The following is a 22,775-nucleotide window of genomic DNA, read 5'->3' as shown; positions in this document are numbered from 1 at the left end:
GTTCTAATCCTGAAAAAGTCATAATCAAGGGAATTAAAGATTACTTAGGGACACAAGTAAGGTAAGTCAGAAAGACAAAGGCAAATACCATATGATATAACTTATATGTGAAATCTAAAATAGGACACAAATGAAAGTATGTATGAAACAGAAACAGACTCGCAGGGGACAGACTTACGGTTGCCAAGGGGAGGGGAATGGGGGAGAGATCCAGTGGGAGTTTGGTTCGCAGATGCAAACTATCATATATCGAATGGGTAAACGACAAGATCCTAGTTTATACCACAGGGAACTATATTCAATATCCTGGGACAAACCATAATAGAAAAGAATGTGAAAGATATATATATAACTGAATTACTGTGCTGTACAGCAGAAATTGGGCTTCCCTGGTGGCTCAGCAGTAAAGAATCTGCCTGCAATGCGGGAGACCTGAGTTCGATCCCTGGGTCAGGATGATCCTCTGGAGGAGGGCATGGCAACTCAGTATTCTTGCCTGGAGAATCCCATGGCCAGAGGAGCCTGGTGGGCTAGAGTTCACAGGGTCGAAAAAAGTCAGACACGACTGAGGCGACTGAGCACGCACGCATGCACAGTAGAAGTTAACACAATATTTTAAATCAACTACATTTCAATAAAATAAACTTAAAAAAAAATACTACTTGGGGACACAGAAAAGGCAGAGACACTATTATTAACAGGGTGCCATGGGAGTGCAGAGGCAGGGCAAGTCAAGGAGTGCTTCCTGGAGGAGGATATTATGTGCCTGAAACTATACTAGGCACTGGACATGACAAGAACAAGACAGATGAGTGCCTGCTCTTATTGAGCTCCATCTCAATGGGCTCCTGAAGTAGGAATAGGAGTTTTCCTGGAAAAGAGGAGGGTGGAAGAGCATTCCAGGAAGCAGGAACTGCATAAGCTCAAGCAGAAAAGCTCAGCTCAGGAGATTTCTTATAAAATTCCAGTTTTCCTCCTCTATGGGGTGACTTTCCATTCAAGAACCCCTACAGTCTCCAACACATGGACCTGATTTTGATTATGGTGGTAGTAGGTAAGGTGTCCCCTGGGCCAACATGTCTCTATGCTAAAAGCTGAGTCTTTGTCGGTCTTTTCTTCCTCTCTGTGGCTCCAGGCTATGCACCCCAGAGTTTATCTATCCAGAGGGAATACCAGCTAAATTTCCACATAATCAACTGGAATCTCAGCAACCAAGACCCCACATCATCAGAGTACATCGCCCTGCTGTGGGACATCAGTGACAAGGTGGGGGTCTTTCTCGCCCCTCCCATCTCTCCTTACCCTGAGTGCCCCTCTCATTCCTCAGTCTGACATGCACCTATTTTTCTAAGCTATTCCCCTTCCATGTTTATTATTATTATATTTTATTTTTTGTTGTGCTAGGTCTTCATCGCTGCACTCGGGCTTTCTCTAGTTGCGGCAGGTGGGGGTTACTCATTGTCATGGTGCACGGGCTTTTCACTGCGGCGGCTTCTCTTGTTGTGGAGCACAGGCTCTTGGTGTACAGGCTTCAGTAGTTGTGGCTCCTGGGCTCCAGAGCACGGGTTCAGTAGTTGTGGCGTAGTCTTAGCTGCTCTGCAGCATGTGGAATTTTCCCTAACTGGGGATCGAATCCATATCCCTTGCATTGGCAGGTGAATTCTTATCCACCAGAGAAGTCCTGCCCTGCATCTATTAAGTAATTGTTTCAACTCTTCCCTTTACCTACATGTTCTAGGTTATTTCAGATTCCAGAGTTGGTACCCTAGCTGCTGCCCCACTTTTCAGATGGGAAAATTGAGGCTCAGAAAAGGGAACATTGTGCCTACGGGCACACAATGGAGTTAAGGGCAGAACCAGGATCAGAACTGAGGCCTCCCTTGCTTCAAGACCTGTGTTTGTTCCTCTCTGGCTCCAGTGGCGCCCTCCAGCCCCAAGAGACCTCCATCTCACCCAGCCTCCCTCCCCTTTATTCTAGGTCACCAAACTCTACAGAAGCAGCCAGCTACAAGGCGTATTCCTCTCCTGCCTGGTCACCAACTTGACGTAAGTTGAGGAGACTGAAAGCATTGGCTGAGATGGCAGCTCAAGGCTCTGAGCACTGGCTGGCACATCCTTGGACTGGAAGTCATTGACATGGTGCCCATTCTTCCCACATGCCTGACAGCTTACCATCTCCTTCCATAGGTCTTTGGGGTACAGGAAAAGGCTTACCCTCATGGACCCACCATCTCCCTGCACCCACCTCCTTCAACTTTCAGCTAATAGTAATCTAATAATATTTACCATGGCCAGGCTGCCTGTTGAGTACTGTCATGCACGATCATCTCATTTCATTTTCTTAACATTCTTGCATGAGAGATGCAATATGTGCATCCCACATGTTCGCATGGGAAAACTGAGGCACAGAAGTTGGGTTTGAATTCACATCTCTGAAGGATGAGTAGAGGCCTAGGACATCTATACTAGAGAGAGGGAGGATCATGGGACATGCTGCTGACTTTGAAAGTTAGTAATTTCAGTTCCTTTGTCTTTAACATGGGGATAATGATAAAAATAGGCTTCCCTGGGGGCTCAGTGGTAAAGAATCCACCTGCTAATGCAGGAGACTTGGGTTCAATCTCTGGGTTAGGAAAAGCCCCTGGAGAAGGACATGGCAACCCACTCCAGTGTTCTTGCTTGGAATATCCCACAGAGGAGCCTATTGAGCTGCAGTTCATGGGGTCACAAAGAGTTGGACAGGACTAAACAACAGATTGTAATTATAGCTTCTACCAGAGTGACCGGGAAGGACTGTGGAAGTCACTTCTTAGAGGTCCACAACAGACATTCATTATTGTTACTGTTATTGCTTCTCTTCCTAACTCCTAGAAGCGTTTCCCTTTTTGGTCAGGGTCTCTTCCCTTGCCTGGAGCAAGAAGGCAGTCAGATACTGCGGTGCTTACCCTTAGGTCTTTGAGTCTACAAAGCAGGAACTCAGGACACACTGCTGGTGTTGGGTGCTGGCTGAGATCCCATGGTCTCTGTTCCCAGGTTGGATCCCATATCGGTCACCATCAAGGCCCAGTTCTCCTCCAGAGTGGACTCCAGCATGGTGAAGCAAGTATTTCTAGACAAGACCCTGAACGCCTCATCCCACTGGCTGGGTGCCACCTACCAGCTGACAGATGTGCATGTGACAGGTGGGACATAGAGGGGGATATGTCATGGCTGGAAAAGGTATTTTTAAAAATTCTTTTGTTGTTGTTCAGTCGCTAAGTCATGTCCAACTGATTCTTTATGACCTCAGGCTTCCCTATCCTTCACCATCTCCCGGAGTTTGCTCAAACTCATGTCCATTGAGTCAGTGATGCCATCCAACCATCTCATCCTCTGTTGCCCCCTTCTCCTCTTGCTCTCAATCTTTCCCAGCATCAGGGTCTCTTCCAATGAGTCAGCTCTTCGCATCAGGTGGCCAAAGTATTGGAGCTTCAGCTTCAGCATCAGTTCTTCCAATGAATATTCAGGGTTGATTTCCTGTAGGGTTGACTGGTTTGATTTCCTTGCTGTCCAGAGGACTCTCAAGAGTCTTCTCCAGCACCACAGTTCGAAAGCATCAATTCTTTGGTGCTCAGTGTTCTTTATGGTCCAATTCTTCCATCCGTACATGACTACTGTATATTCTTAGTCTTTTTAAAAATTTTATTTATTTTTGGCTGCGCTGGGTCTTCATTGCTGAGTGGGCTTTCTCTAGTTGCAGCGAGCGGGGGCTACTCTCTAGTGGCAATGTGCAGGCTTCTCCTTGTGGTGGCTTCTCTCATTGTAAAGCATATGCTCTAGGCACCTGGACTTCAGTAGTTGTAGCTGTCAGGCTCCAGAGCATGGGCTCAGTAGTTGTGATGTGTGCGCAGGCTTAGTTGCCCCACGGCATGTGGGATCTTCCCAGACCAAGGGGTCCCTGCATTGGCAGTCAGAATCTTACCCACTGGACCATGAGGGAAGTCCAAAAGATGGTTTTATGAAGAAGGATAGGGCTTCTGGATATGAGCGACATGGATAGAGGCTACAGAGGAAAAAGGAGAGGCTTTCTGGAAGCCCATGCTGATGACTCATGGCAATGTCATCCAACAGGAGACAGGAAGAGAAAATCCAGCAATTGTAACCAACAGAATGATTATTTCACATGTCAGTTTTTCTAACCCAAAATGGGAAGGATCCTGGGTTTCCTTGTTAGGCTGTTATGAGTCATACATTGGTTGATTCATTCATTTATTCATTAAATGTATATATCATGAAAATAAATAGGCACTGATGATACATTGTAATTGCTGCTATGACAGAGGAATTTTGAAAGTCTGTGGGAATTCCAAAGAAGGATTACACTGCTTTCTCTTGGAAAGTTTTCTAGAGGAAGTGATGAAGAAACAGATCTGAAGGAGAATAGGACTTAGCTGAAGGGAAGAAATAGGGAGTTGAGCCACATGTGTCTGTAACCTAGAAGATAAAGCATGTCATTGAAGGAGGCTATAAGGAGTTTGGTGTGGCTGGAGCATACACCTTGACATAAGATGGGTGACAACTGTGGCTAAAGATGTGGGCAGAGACTTTCCTGGGCACTGGAATGGTTTGGGGAGGAACATGGCACACTCAGCGTTCTACTTTAGAAAGCTTGTCCTCTGGTGATTCTCCTCTACCAGGTCAATGATTGGGGAGGGGGAGAAAGACATATTAGGGACCTAGATCAGCAAAGATGATGGATGCCCACTGGAATGGTCAGCACCTGCCAACTGCTTCAGAGAAATCTCCTCTTCCCCCCAACCTTGTGAACTCTCACAATGCTTAGTGGACAGCTGGACAGGCAGACAGATGAATGGACTCAAGGTGGGCAGATGGTCTTCAGTAGCCAATTTTTAAAAAAATTTCCCTGAAGTGCAGTTGATTTACAATGCTGTGTTACCCTCTTCAATACAGTAAAACGATTCAGTTATATATGGGCTTTCCAGGTGGCTCAGTGATGAAGAATCTGCCTGCCAATGCAGGAGACATGGGTTTGATCCCCAGGTTAGGAAGACCCTGGAGAAGAAAATGAAAACCCACTCCAGTATTCCTGCCTGGGATATCCCATGGACAGAAGAGCCTGGAAAGGCTGCAGTCCATGGTATCGCAAAAGAATCGGACATGACATAGCGATTAAGCAACAAGAACATATACACATATGTATTTTCCTTTTTCATATTCTTTTCCATTAGAGTCTGTCACAGACAATTGAATATATTAATAGTTCCCTGTTATACAGTAGGGCCTGCGGTTTATCCATTTTATATATAATAGCTTGCCTCTGCTAATCCCAAACTCCATTCCCTCCCTCCTCTATCTCCTTCCCCCTTGGCAGCTACTAGTCTGTTTTCTATGTCTGTGAGTCTGATTTTGTTTAATAGATATGTTGATTTATATCATATTTTAGATTCCACATATAAGTAATATCATATGGCATTTGTCTTTCTTTTTTTGACTTACTTCACTTAGTATGATCATCTCTATGCCATCCATGTTGCTGCAAATGGTATTATTTCATTCTTTTTTATTATAGCCTACTCTTTTTGGCGGCGGGGGCGGGGCTGCCCTGGGTCGTCTTCACTGCACACGCAGGCTTTCTCTAGTTGCAGCATACTGGCTTCTCTTTTGCATCAAGTGGGCTTCGTTGCCCCACGGTATGTGAGATCTTATCAGGGGTCAAATCCCCATCCCCTGCATTGCAAGGCAGATCTTTAACCACTCGGGGACCAGAGAAGTTCCTGTAACACACTTTTAAAAACCCAGCTCAGTCCACAGTGCCAGGAATAAGTAGACTGACTCTAATGACTTCTTTGTTGAAAACTTCCCCTAATGGGAACTTTCACTTTCCTTTTATTCTAGAAGCAGAGCCATCAATTCACCTACCCACAGACCAACCAACGACCACTCCCAGTTTCCAGAAAGTCCAGCTAAATTTCACTGTCACCAACCTATTCTATTCTCAAGACATGAAGCAGCCAGACACTCCCAAATACCAGAGAAATAAGAGAAATATTGAGGATGCGGTAAGAATGGGCTTCTGTGCCCAATCTGTTCCTCTGCAGAGACTGACCTATGGACACCGAGGAGTCAGAGGGTGACCTTTTATTTTAGTGTGCACATTTACCTTTATTTTTTTTCAGTTTAGCCTCTGGACATTTCTAAATTTTATTTATTTTTTATTTTATTTTGGTGGTGCTGGGTCTTCATTGTAGCACACAGACGTCTGTAGTTGTGGCTCATGGGCTCCAGAGTGCATGGGCTCAGCGGTTGCAGCCTGTGGGCTTTGTTGCCCTGCAGCATATGGGATCTTAGTTCCCCATCCAGGGATCAAAACTGTATCCCCTGCATTGGAAGGCAGTTCTTAACCACTGGACCACCAGGGGAAGTCCCCTGGACATTTTTTTAATTGAAGTATAGTTGATTTACAATATTGGGTTAGTTCCAGATATACAGCATAGCAATTCATATATATATATATATATATATATATATATATATATATATATATCCTTCTTCAGATTATCTTCAATTGTAGGTTATTATAAAATATTATGTGTATTTCCCTGTGCTATGCAGTAGATCCTTGTTGGTTATCCAGAAGGTGACTTCTTTTTTTAATAGTTCATAAAGATAGGTTCTTATTCGCATTTGACAAATGAAGAGACAGCCATAGACGAGTTCAATTACTAGCCCAAGTAATATCCTGGAACAGAACATGCTTTGGTGTACATACCTGGGCTGGTTTTTCTTTTATTTTTTGTTTTCTTGGTTGCACTGTGCCTCATGCAGGATCTCTGTTCCCTGACCAGGGATTGAACCCGTGCCCTCTGCAGTGGCAGCGGAGATTCTTTACCATTTGACCAAAAGAAAAATAAATAAATGGGGCAGTGTACTCATTGGCTAATTGGCATTCTCCAGTGCCAGAGTCATGGATTCTGACCTAGGAAATTTTGCCCTATCTTTCAGCTCAACCAGCTCTTCCGAAACAGCAGCATCAAGACTCATTTTTCTGACTGTGAAGTTTCAGCATTCAGGTGAGTTCCAGCTCAGGACCTGATCACTTTGGAGACTCGCACTGTCCTTTAGAAGTGTCCCCACTGCTGCAGTCTTTCAGTTCCTACCTGTTATGGAAGAGAGCCCTAGGAACACAGACCTGATACCTAAACACTGGGGCTTCCCTGGTGGCTCAGCGGTCAAGAATCTGCCTAGCAATGCAGGAGCTGTAGGAGACACCCGTTCGATCTCTGGAGGAGGAAATGGCAACCCACTCCAGTATTCTTGCCTGGGAAATCCCATGGGCAGAGGAGCCTGGCAGGCTACAGTCCAAGGTTTTGCAGAGTTGGACACGACTGAGCGACTAATGCTTTCAGTTTTCCGCTGTATAACAATGCAAATCAGTCATAATTATGCCTATATTCATCTCCCTCTTAAGAACACTATTCTAATGAAAGAGATCAGTCACAAAAGACCACACAGCATGTGATTCTCATAAAAATGGAATGCCTATTGTCCAGAAGAGTAAATCCCTAGAGGGAGAACGGAAATTGTTTGCTAGTGGGGGTGAGGGAAGAATGAGGAAGATCCATGCTAATGAGTCAACTGGTTCTAACCTTCCGGCTTTCACAGTTACTGAGTCCCTTGTGAGAGTGGAATGAGAACTGTGCAAGCTATAATGCCATAACATTGACTCTGTTTACCAAGATACATTTTTTTCTTACCTAAATGCTGCTTGGCTTGTTGCCAGCCTTTGGTAAATTTCTAGACTTCTGAAAAAGTTGATTTTGGCCATGTTTACCAGTGTTCTCATTGCTTTTACAGATTTTCGAGAGTCCTTACTCCAGCATTTCAAAATGTTCTCGTTGTGCTTATTTATTTATAAATTAATCCAATTAAATAAAATGAGACATTTAGTTTCTCACTTAACACTAGTCATGTTTCTTTTTGAGGCAAATTTGATTTCTTTCTTTCTGGTTTGCTTTCATAATGTGCAGATTCACCCTTTTTTTTTTTTTTTTTTTTAATTTATTATTTGACTGTCCATGGAATTCTCCATGGGCAAGAATACTGGAGTGGGTTGCCATTCCCTTCTCCAGGGGGTCTTCCAGACCCAGGGGCTAAACCTGGGTCTCCCACATTGCAGGCAGATTCTTCACCATCTGAGCCACTGCCGTGTCTTAATTGCAGCATGCGGAATCTGTTTTAGTTGTCGCATGCAGACTCTGAGTTGTGGCATATGGGATCTGATTCCTTGACCCGGGATTGAACTCAGGCCCCCTGCATTGGGAGCACAGAGTCTTAGCCACTGGACCACCAGGGAAGTCCCACAGTAGCCATATTTTAAGTGCTTGGTAACAAGGGGCAAATAATGACTGGATACTGCAGACACAAATGTTTACATCATTGCAGAAAGTTGTCCTGGACAGGGCCAGCAGAGAACCTAGAACGGGGGTAGAACTCCATATACTGGTGTCCTTCCAGGTCTGTCCCTCCAAGCAACCACACTGGGGTAAACGCTCAGTGTAACTTCGCGTTTTTGGCTCGGAGTCCGTACCAAGTTGTCATCTATGAGGAATTCCTGCGTCTGACCAAGAATGGTACTCAGCTGCAGAATTTCACCCTGGACAGGAACAGTCTCCTTGTGGACGGTAAGACTCCCTGATCATGGGGGCAGGAGTGAGGGCTTCCAACTTCCTCACATAGGGGCTTTCCTGGGAGTCTGGAGACCTGAGGATGAGTCAGCATTGAACTTTCCCAGGCTGGCAGAGGTGGCACAGTCTTCCAAACTTTACCCATCACTGAGGGAGAAGAAGCAATACCCAGTGGGACACAGGAGACACTTGCCATCTCTCCTGGACAGCATAATGCAGTAGAAGTTTCTTAATGATGGAAATGTCCTATACCTGTGCTGCCCAGAGCATACATCACATGAGACTCCTGAGTATATTTGAAGTATGGTTATTGTGACTGAGGACTTCCCTGATGGCTCAGTTGGTAAAGAATCTGCCTGCAATGCAGAAGACCCTGGTTTGATTCCCAGGTCGGGAAGATCTGCTGGAGAAGGGGTAGGGTAGACTACCTACTCCAGTATTCTTGAACTTCCCTGGTGGCTCAGCTGGTAAAGAATCCACCCGCAATTCAGGAGACCTGGGTTCAATCCCTGGGTTGGGAAGATCCCTTGGAGAAGGAAAAGGCTACCCACTCCCGTATTCTGCCCTGGAGAATTCCATGGACTGTATAGGCCATGGAGTCACAGAGTCAGACACAACTGAGCGACTTTCACTTTCACTTATTGTGACTGGCTTTTATGGTTACTGAATTTTAATAGTACAGAGTACCAGATTTTTTTAAACTTTACTTCATTAAAATTAATTTTAATTTAAAATGGCACTTGTCACTGCTTATATCACACAGCACATCTTAAGAATTTGCCTGGGGAGGAGAGATGGGAAGGAAGATCCAAGAGAGAGGGGGCCATATACATATATTTATGGTTGATTCATTTCGTTGTGAGGCAGAAACTAATACAACATTGTAAAGCAATTTTACTCCAATTAAAAAGAATACTTCAATTAAAATCAGAAATAAGTAAAATTAAAAAGAAAAAAGATTTTGGCTAGGGAGAGGTTGTACAGCAAGGGGGGCCTACAACCCTCCCCCAGTCTGTGCCAATCATTTCTCATATAGTTTATGTTACAGTTGGAAATAATAAGAATAGGCAGTTGAAAACAATGAATTATTTGATGTGAACCAATCCACACTTAGGAGTGGTAATCAGAAGGCTTCCTGGAGGAAATTACAGTCTAGGTGAATCTTGGAAAATAAGTATTAAACTCAGTAAAGGGAAAAGGGAGTGAATGTGTTCATAGGCAGAAGGCTTTTGAGCAGGAATTTATAAATTTAGAGAGAGCCCATGGTCTTGTCAACTCCTATGACCCATTCTCCCCTTCACTAGCATAAGATAGTTCTGTCCATCACCAGTCATCCATCCATTCCCAGAGGTATGATTTGAAATATCACACTCTTGTAGTGTGATTGTGGCTTTGTTATTATGTAGTAAAGTATCCTCATTTTCCAGTGATGCAAACTAAAATGGGGTGAAACATTATGTCGACATGACTTTAATATTTCAATGGAATTATGGGATGAAACAAGTGTGGCAAGTGTTAATAAGTTATACATACGTGCGTGCTTATTAAGTCATGTCAGTCATGTCCGACTCTGTGACTCTGTGGATTATAGCCCACCAGGCTCCTCTATCAATGGGATTCTCCATCCAAGAATACTGGAGTGGGTTGTCGTACCCCTCTCCAGGGGATCTTCCTGACGCAGGAATCAAACCCCCATCACTTCCATCTCCTGCATTGGCAGGCAGGTTCTTTACACTAGCGTTTCCTGGGAAGCCAAATAGTTATACACTAGGTATGATATTGTTTGGTAGCTTAGTGGTAAAGAATCTGTCTGCCAATGGAAGAGACACAGGTTCAATCCCTGGGTGGGGAAGATCCCCTGGAGAAGGAAATGGCAACCCACTCCAGTATTCTTGCCTAGAAAATCCCATGGACTGTTGTCCACCAGGCTTCTCTGTCCATAGGAGCCTGGAGGGCTACAGTCCATGGTATCACAAAGAGTCAGACACGACTTAGTGACTAAACAACAAATAATATTGTTTTAACTGTGTGAAATAAATATTGTTACTTCTAGATGATGGATATTTATGACTTGGTTCTGTTTGTCTGTATATTTGAAAAGTTTTATTTAAAAGGGTAAAACACACTCACATGTATTCTCCATTTCATTCACTTTCAGGGTATTCTCCCAACAGAAATGATGTTGTGACTGAGAATTCTGGTAAGCCTCAAAGATGCTGTAGCCCAGGGTGGAGAGGGAATATTCTGGTTCTCTGCCTCATTGAAAACAGCCACATACCCAGGGTATTGGATGATGATGAAAGTTGGTCAACCCAAGACTGGGATTTCTAAGGCACAGTCAGGGTCGGTGGGCCAGGGGAGCGTGGGGGCAGGGGAAGCAGGGCCCTGGAGGAATGATAGATGGTGTCTCACACCAGGACTTGTCTCCCCAGACCTCCCCTTCTGGGCCATCATCCTCATCTGCCTGGCAGGACTCCTGGTGCTCATCATGGGCCTGATCAGCTTTTTCCTGGTAAGCAAGGAGGTGTTGTTCTCTTACTATCAGGTTGTAAGAGTTTTTTATATATTAGAAGGATATGTCCTCTGCGGGGATGTGTTTTGCAGATATTTTCTCTTAGTCTGTGAGGGGTTTGCCTTTTCCTTTTCTTAACAACATTTGTCATTGGGGAAATGTAAATGAAAGTTATAATGAGATACCATTATGCATGAGAAGGGTTAAAAGCAAAATGACGTTAACAAGTGTCAGTGAAGATATGAAGCAGCTGGAACTCTCCTATAGTGCTGGTGGAAGATAGCTTGGCTGCATCTTTAAAAGTTACATTGGGTGCTCTGTGGTGACCTAAATGGGAAAGTGAAAGTGTTAGTTGCTTCAGTCGTGTCCCACTCTTTGTGACCCCATGGACTGTAGCCCCGCCAAGCTCCTCTGTCCATGGAATTCTCCAGGCAAGAATACTGGAGTGGGTTGCCATTCCCTTCTCCACTAAATGGGAAGGAAATCTAAAAAATGTATAAATGTATAAAATATGTATACATGTAGTTGATTCACTTTGCTCATGCCTGAAAGTAACATAGCACTGTAGAGCAATTACAATAAAAATAAGTAAATGTCACATTGGGGTTAGTAGTCACACAGTATTACATATAGAATGGATAAACAACAAAATCCTACTTTTTAACACAAGGAACTATATCCAGTATCCCAGGATAAACCATAATATAAAAAAGAATATTTTTAAAGTATATATGTGTGTATAACTAAGTCACTTTGCTACAGCAGAAACAAACACAACATTGTAAATCAACTATACTTCAATTAAAAATAAATTTTCAAAGTTGCATATGTCTGTGCAACCGTTCCCTCCTAGGAATTTGTCTAAGAGAAATTAAAACACATATCTATACAAAGACTTGTACACAAATGTTCATAATAATATTTGCACTGCTGCTGCTGCTAAGTCACCTCAGTCGTGTCCGACTCTGTGTGACCCCATAGACGGCAGCCCACCAGGCTGCCCCGTCCCTGGGATTCTCCAGGCAAGAACACTGGAGTGGGTTGCCATTTCCTTCTCCAATGCGTGAAAGTGAAGTCGCTCAGTCATGTCCGACCCTTAGCGACCCCATGGACTGCAGCCTACCAGGCTCCTCCGTCCATGGGATTTTCCAGGCAAGAGTACTGGAGTGGGGTGCTAGCCAAAAACTAAAAAACAAACCAAGAAGTCCATCAATAAGTGAATGGGTAAACAAAGTGTGGTATATTCACACAATTCAATACTATTTAGCAATAATACTGGATTATTAACATATACAATGATGAATCTCAAAATAATTTGAATTTGAATATGCTGAATGAAAGAAGTTAGATGAAAAAGAATACTTATTGTAGGATTCCATTTATAAGCAAACTCTGGAAAATACTAATTAATCTCTGAGGATAGAAATCAGATCAGTGGTTGTCTGGGAATAAGAATGTGTTTGTAAATAGCAGGGGAGGAAGAATTACAAAAGAACATGAGGGAAAATGGGGGAATAATGAGCATTCCTAATTTTGATTACAGGGAATGGTTCAATAAGTTTATAATCCAAACTTATCAAATCATTCACTTTAAATGTATGCAGTTTACCTACAAATAGGATCCTTCTCAGGGCCTCCATTATCTTATATATCCCAGTCTAGTAACATTATTTGTTCTCCAAAGGTTTCAAATAGGCATTTTTTCATTCTATCTAAGTTTTCTACCTATCTTTATAAGAAATTTAGTCCAAATTACTCAATGATGTATTACTAGAAGCTGGAGTCTATATGCTAAGTAGCTTCAGTCGTGTCGGACTCTGTACGACCCCATAGACGGCAGCCCACCAGGCTCCCCCGTCCCTGGGATTCTCTAGGCAAGAACACTGGAGTGGGTTGCCATTTCCTTCTCCAGTGCATGACAGTGAAAAGTGAAAGCAGCCCATCAGGCTCCTCCATCCATGGGATTTTCCAGGCAAGAGTACTGGAGTGGGGTGCCATCACCTTCTCTGGAGTCTATACAGTCTTTACAATAATAGAAAATATTGGATAATACAATTTTTCATAATAATGTAAAAGCTTACATGATTTTGTTCAAAAGCTAAAATATTCAGCATTTTTATTTTCTTTAGTAAAGTGAGTTGATTAAAAAAGTAATGCTGCAGGACTTTTCCTGGTCTGGTGGTTAGGAATCCGCCTGCCAATGCAGGGGACATGGGTCCAACCCCTGGTCAGGGAAGATCCCAGATGCCGCAGAGCAACTAAGCCCATGTACCACAACTACTCAGTCTGTGCTCTAGAGCTCAAGAGCTTCAACGATAAGCCACCACAATGAGAAGCCCATGCACTGCAATTAGAGAGCAGCCCTAACTCCCACTCACCGCAACTAGAGAAATCCCATGCACAGTAACAAAGACCACAGTAACAAAGCACAGCCATAAATAAATAATTTTTCAAAGTACTGTCACATATTACTAAATGATCAGAGTGTGAAAAAGGTACAGGAAATTTTTAAAGACAGTATTAATATTACTAAAACTGACTGATAAAATAACTAATATATAGACAACCAGTATTTGTTAACAATTATGGTCCAATAAGGGGCTTCCTTGTAGCTCAGTCAGTAAAGAATCTGCCCACAATGCAGGAGACTGAGGCTCGATCCCTGGGTCAGGAAGATCCCCTGGAGAAGGAAATGGCAACCCACTCCAGTATTCTTGCCTGGAGAATACCACGGACTGAGCAGTCTGGCAGGCTACAGTCCATGGGGTCGCAAGAGTCAGACACGACTTAGCAGCTAGACCACCATGATCCAATAATTTAAAATGTATATATATATATAACTTGGAATATATATTCCTTCTGTTATTTGATTCCAAATTTACAAGCAGATGCTGAAAGCTAATGAACCCACCATGCACATTACTGATCACATTTCAAGTAAATGGCAAAAAAAAAAAACCCACTACATACTCTCATTCTTTGAAAGATGTCTAATTCTAATAAACTTTAAACATTTTTTAAAAATATGTGCAGTTTACTGTATATCAGTTAAGCTGGGGTTAGGGGAAGGAGACAAGATATGAAGAGGATATCAGAAAAAAGAAACAAAAAACCAAATTTTTTTAAAAGATAAAAAAATGAAGGGGCTGTCAGAGAGAAAATGGTAGGAAAAAATGGAGAGTTCAAGGGAAGAAAGAAGAAAAAGAGGTGAAAGAGGGGAAAAGGAGAGGCTGAGAGAAAATTAAGAGAAAACGAGGAGAGAGACACACAGGCACAGCAGGTGTCTGTGGTTGCGGCCGTGTCCTTCACCTGTAGCCTCCCACAGTTGGCTAGATGACTGGTCCATTCTGAGCCCTCTGTTCACCCTCGCAGGTCAGAGCCCACCAGCGGAAGAAGGAGGCAGACTATGAGGTTCAGCAGCTACAGCCCGATAGCATGGGCTACTACCTGCCACACCTGGACCTGAGGAAGCTGCAGTGAGACCTGCGCAAGTCCCCTTTTCCCAGACAGGTTCCAGAGGAGGTTGGCTGGAACAGAAGTAAACCACGTTGGTCGGACACAACCTCCAGGCCTTTCTTGGCTTGGCCCCCACCTGGTTCACAGTGGACTGAGAGAAAAGGTCTCCCCTTCGTTGTGCTGAAGACAACTGCAACTTCTGTCTGATGGGTTCACACCCTCAGGGACACCAGGATTGGTGAAATAGGCACAGATGTGGCTAAAGAACAAAATTGACATCCCACTTAAGTGAGGTTTACCTTCCTAGTCACCCCCTGAACACCTCTCTCCTTGACTCCTGGGCAGCCATCACCCCATCTCTATTCCTCCATGTTCTGCACCCCCTTCCCCGAAGCCCTGGCAGTCTCAAGTTCCGTGTGAACTACTTTATTCTCTGAGGTTCAGATTCACCAGGATGTTCACTGACTCCTTTCCTTCATCACAGGTCCTCTAAGGTAGGAAATAGACTAAGAGGAATGAGTGGGTCAGCCATGATTCTGCAGTCAGCCCTGGGTCTTGGTGTCTGGGAAGACTGAATCCCAGAGTGGCAGCAAACTCTAGAGAGATAGAGTCTACTTCGAATTTAAAGATGAATAAAACTCAGGGGAAAGATCTGAGAGAAAAAATAAAGACAGTCCCTTTTTTCATTTTTTTCTGCACTGAATCTAACTGAATGGTTAAAGCAGAGACTCCCCAACATGCAGCTCAAAGCATCCCAGGCATGATGCTAATACTGTAGATTCTCTGTTACTGTTTAATACCTCACTCTCAGAAACTGTAAATCCCAGGCTTGCCTGGTGGTCCAGTGACTAGGACTACATGCTCTCAGTGCAGAAGGCCCAGGTTCGATCCCTGGTCCAGGAACTAAGATCCTGCATGCTCTATAGCACAGCCAAAAAACAAACAAAAAAACCCCACATGATTTAACCTCTGGGTATTAAGAACAATTAAGAAATTAGCTACATGACCAAAATTAAAACTAAAAAAAAAAAAGAAAAATTTCCTGGCAGAAAAAACACCTGGATTCATATGCACATAATCTTGACTCATAAAATATAGTGAACAAAGGAAGAAAATTAGAAAGTTTACCTGAAAATTGATAATTATAATGGGTCATTTTCATATAACCTCTCAAGAAATTAAAAACACAGTGTTTATTAGCACATGATGGTTTAGAGAATAGTTAATAAAATGTTTCTATGAAACAACTACCAAAGCATTCCTGTGGCAAAAAACCTCACATACTTCTTACATACAAACATAATTTAAAACATAGTGAGAGATTATAGTCAACTACAAGAACAGGACACACCAACACAAGGAAGGAGTTTATTTTCAGAAATAAATAAAAGATCAGGCAAAGGCAGCCAAAACAAACTCCCTTGTTTTTTTACTGCACCACTGTAGATGTCATGGTGAATCAGGAAAACACACTCGCTAGCACCATTAACAGCATAAGGTGTTTGTTAAACACTTTAGACTTTAAATGGATATAGTCTAGAGAAAAGGGGAATCAGACAATACTCCCAAACAGTAAAATCCAAAGTAGCTTCTTGGTGGACACAAGAGGCCGGACAGAAAAATCCCAACTCCGATGGATCTTTGATGTGGATCTCAGGAAGACATCATGGAAACCTACAGCTCTACAAAAATGGAAACCAAACACTGGTGGTGGTTTTGAGGTACTCTTGATTGGAAGGTCAAAGAATCCAAAATGATGGGCTAAAGATAGTATCCTTAAGTGAAAGTCACTCAGTTGTGTCCAACTGTATGTGACCCCATGGATAGTATCCTTAAGTGAAAGTCACTCAGTTGTGTCCAACTGTATGTGACCCCATGGACTATAGAGTCTATGGAATTCTCCAGGCCAGAATACTGGAGTGGGTATCCGTTCCCTTCTCTAAGGGATCTTCCCAACCCAGAGATTGAACCCAGGTCTCCCGCATTGCGGGTGGACTCTTTACCGGCTGAGCCACAAGGGAAGCCCATATATAGGCGTCTCTCTTCATGTATGGTGCCTCCAAACTCTGACTAATGCCTTGTTTGCTTCTGCTTTCCAAATCCCAGGCAAGTAAGGCTATCAGTGAATTCTAACATAGAACCATAAATAGGATGGATGCTAGAAAATTTTGTTTCTAATATTACACAGAGAATCAGATATCTGTCCCATCACAGGTCTCTCTTCTCAAAATCTATTCACCAAATACCAGTCAGAGGAAGGACAACAAGCAAAGGTCCAAATATAAAAACAATTATTCACATGAAAGTCTCAAAAAAGGAGCTTTGTTGTTAAAGATAAAACACAGAAAACAGACTATAAAGACATCCAGAAATTGTCCAGAATCCAGATATCCTGTAGGAATATCCCAACAAATGACCACATTTTCCAGTTGCTTCTTAATACAGAATAAAATTATAAAAAATGAAACCTGACTACACATGCATCAGATATGCATTTCAATTCACCCATGGATCCAATAGACTTTCAGATGGAGAGAGAAAATATTAACTGATTCAAAGGAAAAGCACTACTTTTTAATCTCATGTACTACTATTGGCTGGCTTCCCGGGTGGCCCAGTGGTAAAGAATGCACCTGCCAGTGCAGGAGTCACAGGAGACACAGGTTCGATTGCTGGGTCGGGAAGATCCCCTGGAGCAACACACTCCAGTATTCCTGCCTAGGAAATTCCAAGGACAGAAGAGCCTAGTGGGCTACAGTCGCAAAGAATTGGACATGAATGAGGAACTGAACAACTACTGTTGAAAGATGACTTGCAGAATTATATAACCCCAATACTCATGTATAAAACTAACTAGTAGAAACTCACACTCTAGTGATGTAATTTAAGAAAGAGGCTTGATAAACCCAATATATTTACAGCCTGTTAAAAAAATTCTTTTGTGGTTGAAAGTTTTCTGGAACATTCAGTTCAGTTCAGTTCAGTTGCTCAGTCGTGTCCAACTCTTTGTGACCCCACGAACTGCAGCACACCAGGCCTCCCTGTCCATCACCAACTCCCGGAGTTCACCCAAATCCATGTCCATTGAGTCAGTGATGCCATCCAGCCATCTCATCCTCTGTCATCCCCTTCTCCTCCTGCCCTCAATCTTTCCCAGCATCAGGGCCTTTTCCAATGAGTCAGCTCTTCGCATCAGGTGGCCAAAGTATTGGAGTTTCAGCTTCAACATCAGTCCTTCCAATGAACACCAGGACTGATCTCCTTTAGAATGGACTGGTTGGATCTCCTTGCAGTCCAAGGGACTCCTGAGAGTCTTCTCCAACATCACAGTTCAAAAGCATCGATTCTTTGGCACTCTGGAACATTATACCCAGATTAATTTTCATCAAGCTATGAGTTCTCATGTTACTCACATTTGTAATTATTTATGGTAGGAGTTTTAACATTTAACTATGAAGACCAACTGAAGTCTTTCCCACACTCTTTACAGTCAAAAGGTTTTACCCCATGAGGTGAGTCCTTTCATGCCTTCGGAAGGAAGCGGGATGATTGAAGGTTTTCCCGCATTCTTTGCATTCATAGGGTTTCTCTCCAGTGTGAGTTCTCTCATGTCTTCGAAAACTCTGATGCCACCTGTAAGTTTTTCCACATTCTGTACATGCATAGCGTTTCTCTCCTGTGTGAGTCCTTTCATGGTTTTGTAAGGAACTGTATCCTCTGTAGGCTTTACCTCATAGTTTACATCCATAGGGTTTTTCTCTAGTGTGAGTTCTTTCACATGTTCAAAGATAACTGGGACACCTGAACACTTTATGACATTTTTTATATTCGTAGGGTTTTTCTCCAGTGTGATTGCTCTCATGTCTTTGAAAACTTTGACAACATCCAAGGGCCTTTCCATTGTTTACATTCGTAGAATATGAATTCTTCTGTGCATTTCTAAGGAAGTATAACCTCTGCAGGTTTTTCCACACTGGTTACATTCATAGAGTTTCTCTCCAGTGTGTGTTCTTTCATGTATTCAAAGTGAGGTTGAACAGCTAAAAGCTCCTCCACACTCCCTATATTCATAGGGTTCCTCTCCAGTGTGGGTTTTCATGTTTTTGAAAGGAGGGGTAACACTTGAAGGTTTTGCCACACCGTTTACATTCATAAGTCTCTCTCCAGTGTGACTTCTTTGGTGTATTTGAAATGAACTGGGGGAAATAGATGAAAAGTTGTTGTTGAACAAAAAAAGACACCGGGATTTTTGGCCCCCAGAGAAGAATTTAATCCAGGGCCAGAGATGAGGCTTGATCACTCAGAGCTTTGTGTAATAAAGTTTTATTAAAGTATAAAGGAGATAGAGAAAGCTTCTGACATAGGCATCAGAAGGGGAGTACCCCCCTGTTAGTCTTCAGCTGGATGTTATATAGTCACTAGCAGTCTGTTCGGAGAAGGCAATGCACCCCACTCCAGTACTCTTGCCTGGAAAATCCCCTGGACAGAGGAGCCTGGTAGGCTGCAGTCCATGGGGTTGCTAAGAGTCAGACACAACTGAGCGACTTCACTTTCACTTTTCATTTTCGTACACTGGAGAAGGAAATGGCAACCCACTCCAGTGTTCTTGCCTGGAGAATCCCAGGGATGGGGAAGCCTGGTGGGCTGCTGTCTATGGGGTCGCACAGAGTCGAACATGACTGAAGCGACTTAGCAGCAGCAGCAGCAGCAGCAGCAGCAGCAGCAGCAGTCTGTTAATGAAAGAAAGGAATGTCTTAAAACTCAGAATGGCACCAGGCCCCTCACCCATAAGATGCATTTGGGGATAATCTTGGCACCAAATGGTTCATCCTGAGCCATAAAATGATTAACTTGAATCTTGTAGAAGGACAGATTACCATACAAATAGTTTCACTTACATAGATTAGGGTAACAATATCTGAGTATAGCATACTGGTTTGTCAAGTAGGTTCTGACCCATTAGGCAGGATTGACTTGAAGACAAGAGTTTGGGGTAAATGCATAGCACATTAGCATAGCTTAAGACAAACATTTCCATTAAAAATGCATTGGTTATCTCAAGGTTTGAGAATAGTTAACTTCAGGTGAAACCAGGTGTCATTATGGCAACACAGTATTTTAAGAGAAACCTTTTAAATGTGTATAAAAAAGGGGAAAAAAATCGCTAGTTTGTTTCCTCCTGCCACTTAAGAGGGATAAAAATGTCTGACACTTGCAGGTATTTCCTCCCTTTGGAGACCCCTGGCCTTCTTGCCTGTTACCCTCTCAGTAACACTTCCCACACTGCTTACACTTATAAGGTCCAACTCCAGTGTGAGTGATCAAGTGCGCGTGAAGGCTTGCAACAGCTCTAAAGGCTTTTCCACATTCCTTACATTCATGAGGTTTTTCCCCAGTATGAATTCTTTGATGTTTCCGAAAAGAACTGGGACAACTGAAGGCATTACCACATGTTTTTCATTGGTAGGGTTTTTCTCCATTGTGATTTCTTTTATGTATTTGGAAACTTGTGTTAGAACTGAGTCTTACCACATGACTAACATTCATAGGATTTCTCTCCTGTGTGAACTCTTGTGTTTTGAAGGAGGGGTAATATCTGGAGGTTCTACCACATTGTTTACAGTCATAAGGTTTCTTTCTGGTATGAGTCTTTTCCTGTATTCAGAGTGAACTGAGACAACTGAATGCTTTACTGCATTTTCTACATTCATAGAATTTTTCTCCTGTGTGAGTCCTCTTTTGTGTTCGGAAAGCTTGATAATATCTATAGGCTTTTCCACAATGTTGACATTCATAAGATTTCTCCCCAGTGTGGGTTCTTTCATGTATCTGAAGTGAAGCTGAAGAACTATAAGTTTTCCCACAGCCTTTACACTTATAAGAGGCAAAGTTCTGAGCCATATGAAGGCTTTCCTACATTTCTTACATTTATAGGTTTTTTTCTCCACTGTAACTTATTTTAATGTTTTTCAAAACACTGCAGGTAACTAAAGGCTTTCCCACATACATTGCATTTATTCTCTCCATTTTCCTGATACTCATATGGCTTGTGTCCAATGTGACTTCTGGTGGACCTGTTATGGGAGGAATGATGCATGAGGTCTTTTCCACATACTTTGCGTCCTCGTGGTCTTACTCTGATAAGAGTTTTCTTGTTCGGATTGTGATTTGGAATAAGGTTGACGTTTTCTCCACAGGGACTATCTTCTTTACCTTCACAGATTCTCTCTGCCTTCTGACTTCTGCAAAAAAAAAACAAGAAGGAAGTATTAATGATCTCTTTGTTAATGACTTCATATTTATTTAAAATGCTTCAGCTACACTTTTACAATTTATAGCAAAAGCATAGGTTTTTTCCTATCACGTGTGAATTGTTCGAAATTGAATATACCGAGTACTCTACAAGAGGACTCACCAAAATGGTGATATTTATATATAGGGCTTATTAATATTGTTTCCAAGTGAACTATTTTGCAAACACTGAACATTATATCATATATAAGAAAGTAATTTGGTGAAAATTTTTAGAAGCAATACATTTGAAGCATGGGTTACCTTGTTTCTTTTTAAAATCTGGTACAATAACATAATTCTCATGTGAAATACTGCTTTCTCCTGTGAATGCCACTCACCTTAGTTTTCTCCCCTGATTTCTGTACTGATTTTCAGTGTCATGATCTTCCCATGTTGTTCCTAAAATACACATAAAAATTATTCCAAAGTATTAGAAGTTATAGAAAAATCAGTAGACTCTAGTTCTACAATAAGCTGTGACAACACCTAATTTATTTACCAATGTCCTCCCTTTACACGTTCCACCTCTTAGAAAAATACTGATGGGCAGAAAACTTGTCCTTTGACAAGGTGAAGGTCAGTTGTCATCCTTACCTACTGAGGCCAGGTTCCTAAATGTTTCCCCCATCACATCTCTGTAGAGTTTCTTCTGTGAAAAATCCAGTAAAGCCCACTCTTCCAGGGTGAAGTTCACAGTCACATCCTCAAAGACCACTGAGTCCTAAAACATCCCAAATATGTGTACAATAGGATGAGTGAGACTGACAGCCCTGTACATCCATACTGTACTTATAGGAGGGTTACTTATGACTCTGTTATTTCCCATTTATTTTTTGACTTGTTCATCAGAAACTCTCTGTCCACGCTTGCTTCTTCATAAGTTTAACAGCATCATAAACATGTGAAAACTACTTACATTGTTTTACTGTGATCACATTACAAGTCTGTTTTATTTATTTTTGCCTACACTAAGGCGATGGCACCCCACTCCAGTACTCTTGCCTGGAAAATCCCATGGATGGAGGAGCTTGGAAGGCTGCAGACCATGGGGTCGCGAAGAGTCGGACACGACTGAGCGACTTCACTTTCACTTTTCCCTTTCATGCATTGGAGAAGGAAATGGCAACCCACTCCAGTGTTCTTGCCTGGAGAATCCCAGGGACGGGGGAGCCTGATGGGCCGCCGTCTATGGGGTCACACAGAGTCGGACACAACTGAAGCGACTTAGCAGCAGCAGCAGCAAGTCTTCGTTGCTGTGTGGGCTTTTCTCTAGCTGTGGCAAGTGGGGGCTGCTCTCTAGTTGCAGTGCTCGGGCTTCTCACCGCTGTGGCTTCTCTTGTGGAGCCCCATTTCTAGGGCCATGGGCTTCAGTAGTTGCTGCACACGGGCTCAGCAGTGGTGGCACATGGGCTTATCTGCTCCGAGGCATGTGGGATCTTCCCGCATCAGAGATCAAACTTGTGTCTCCTGCTTTGGCAGCCGGATTCTTTACCGCTGAGCCACCAGGGAAGCCCCGCATTACAAATCTATTGCTATGTAGTGGCAGGGTCCACAGTATGTTGAGAAATGGCAGAAATGCTATACAAATGAAACAAATAATATCAATTCAAGATCACCCACTTCTTGAGAGAAAAACTCCTTCCTCTCCTTCTTTACTACCCACCATTTATACATTCCATGAGAGAGGCTCAAGTCTGCATGAGGGTAAAATGAATAAAAGCATAGCGTTCTATTCCCATCTCCAAATATGAGAGTTCAGGAGGCCTGTGGCATCCAACTTTTAACAAGATCCAGCTGGCCATTTTGTCCTAAAGTATTCCAAGCCCTTA

General features: G+C 42.8%; 1 protein-coding gene and 2 pseudogenes across 8 annotated transcripts in view; 1 reads left to right on the top strand and 2 right to left on the bottom strand.

Annotated features, from left to right (window-relative positions):
• Positions 1–15,338, top strand: part of MUC16 (mucin 16, cell surface associated) — a 118,725-nt gene extending 103,387 nt beyond the window's left edge. For 7 of the 8 annotated variants that reach the window (XM_070792754.1, XM_070792757.1, XM_070792755.1 and 4 more), the window contains 9 exons: positions 1,136–1,266; positions 1,979–2,046; positions 3,034–3,182; positions 5,896–6,059; positions 7,003–7,070; positions 8,515–8,681; positions 10,843–10,884; positions 11,117–11,196; positions 14,569–15,338. In XM_070792754.1, coding sequence (XP_070648855.1) covers positions 1,136–1,266; positions 1,979–2,046; positions 3,034–3,182; positions 5,896–6,059; positions 7,003–7,070; positions 8,515–8,681; positions 10,843–10,884; positions 11,117–11,196; positions 14,569–14,676 — 977 coding nt within the window. In that variant the 3' untranslated portion in view covers positions 14,677–15,338. The remainder of the gene's footprint in view (positions 1–1,135; positions 1,267–1,978; positions 2,047–3,033; positions 3,183–5,895; positions 6,060–7,002; positions 7,071–8,514; positions 8,682–10,842; positions 10,885–11,116; positions 11,197–14,568) is intronic. The other variant, XM_070792756.1, reaches the window with a different exon arrangement.
• A 1,831-nt stretch (positions 15,339–17,169) lies between these two features.
• On the bottom strand, positions 17,170–19,583 carry LOC109560904 (zinc finger protein 709-like; annotated as a pseudogene).
• Positions 19,584–19,917: 334 nt separating this feature from the next.
• On the bottom strand, positions 19,918–20,553 carry LOC139183972 (zinc finger protein 709-like; annotated as a pseudogene).
• Between the last annotated feature and the right edge of the window lie 2,222 nt (positions 20,554–22,775).

Source organism: Bos indicus, chromosome 7 (assembly GCF_029378745.1).
Source record: "Bos indicus isolate NIAB-ARS_2022 breed Sahiwal x Tharparkar chromosome 7, NIAB-ARS_B.indTharparkar_mat_pri_1.0, whole genome shotgun sequence".
In the NCBI taxonomy this organism is placed as follows: domain Eukaryota; kingdom Metazoa; phylum Chordata; class Mammalia; order Artiodactyla; family Bovidae; genus Bos; species Bos indicus.
This window is presented reverse-complemented; position numbering and strand designations above follow the sequence as displayed.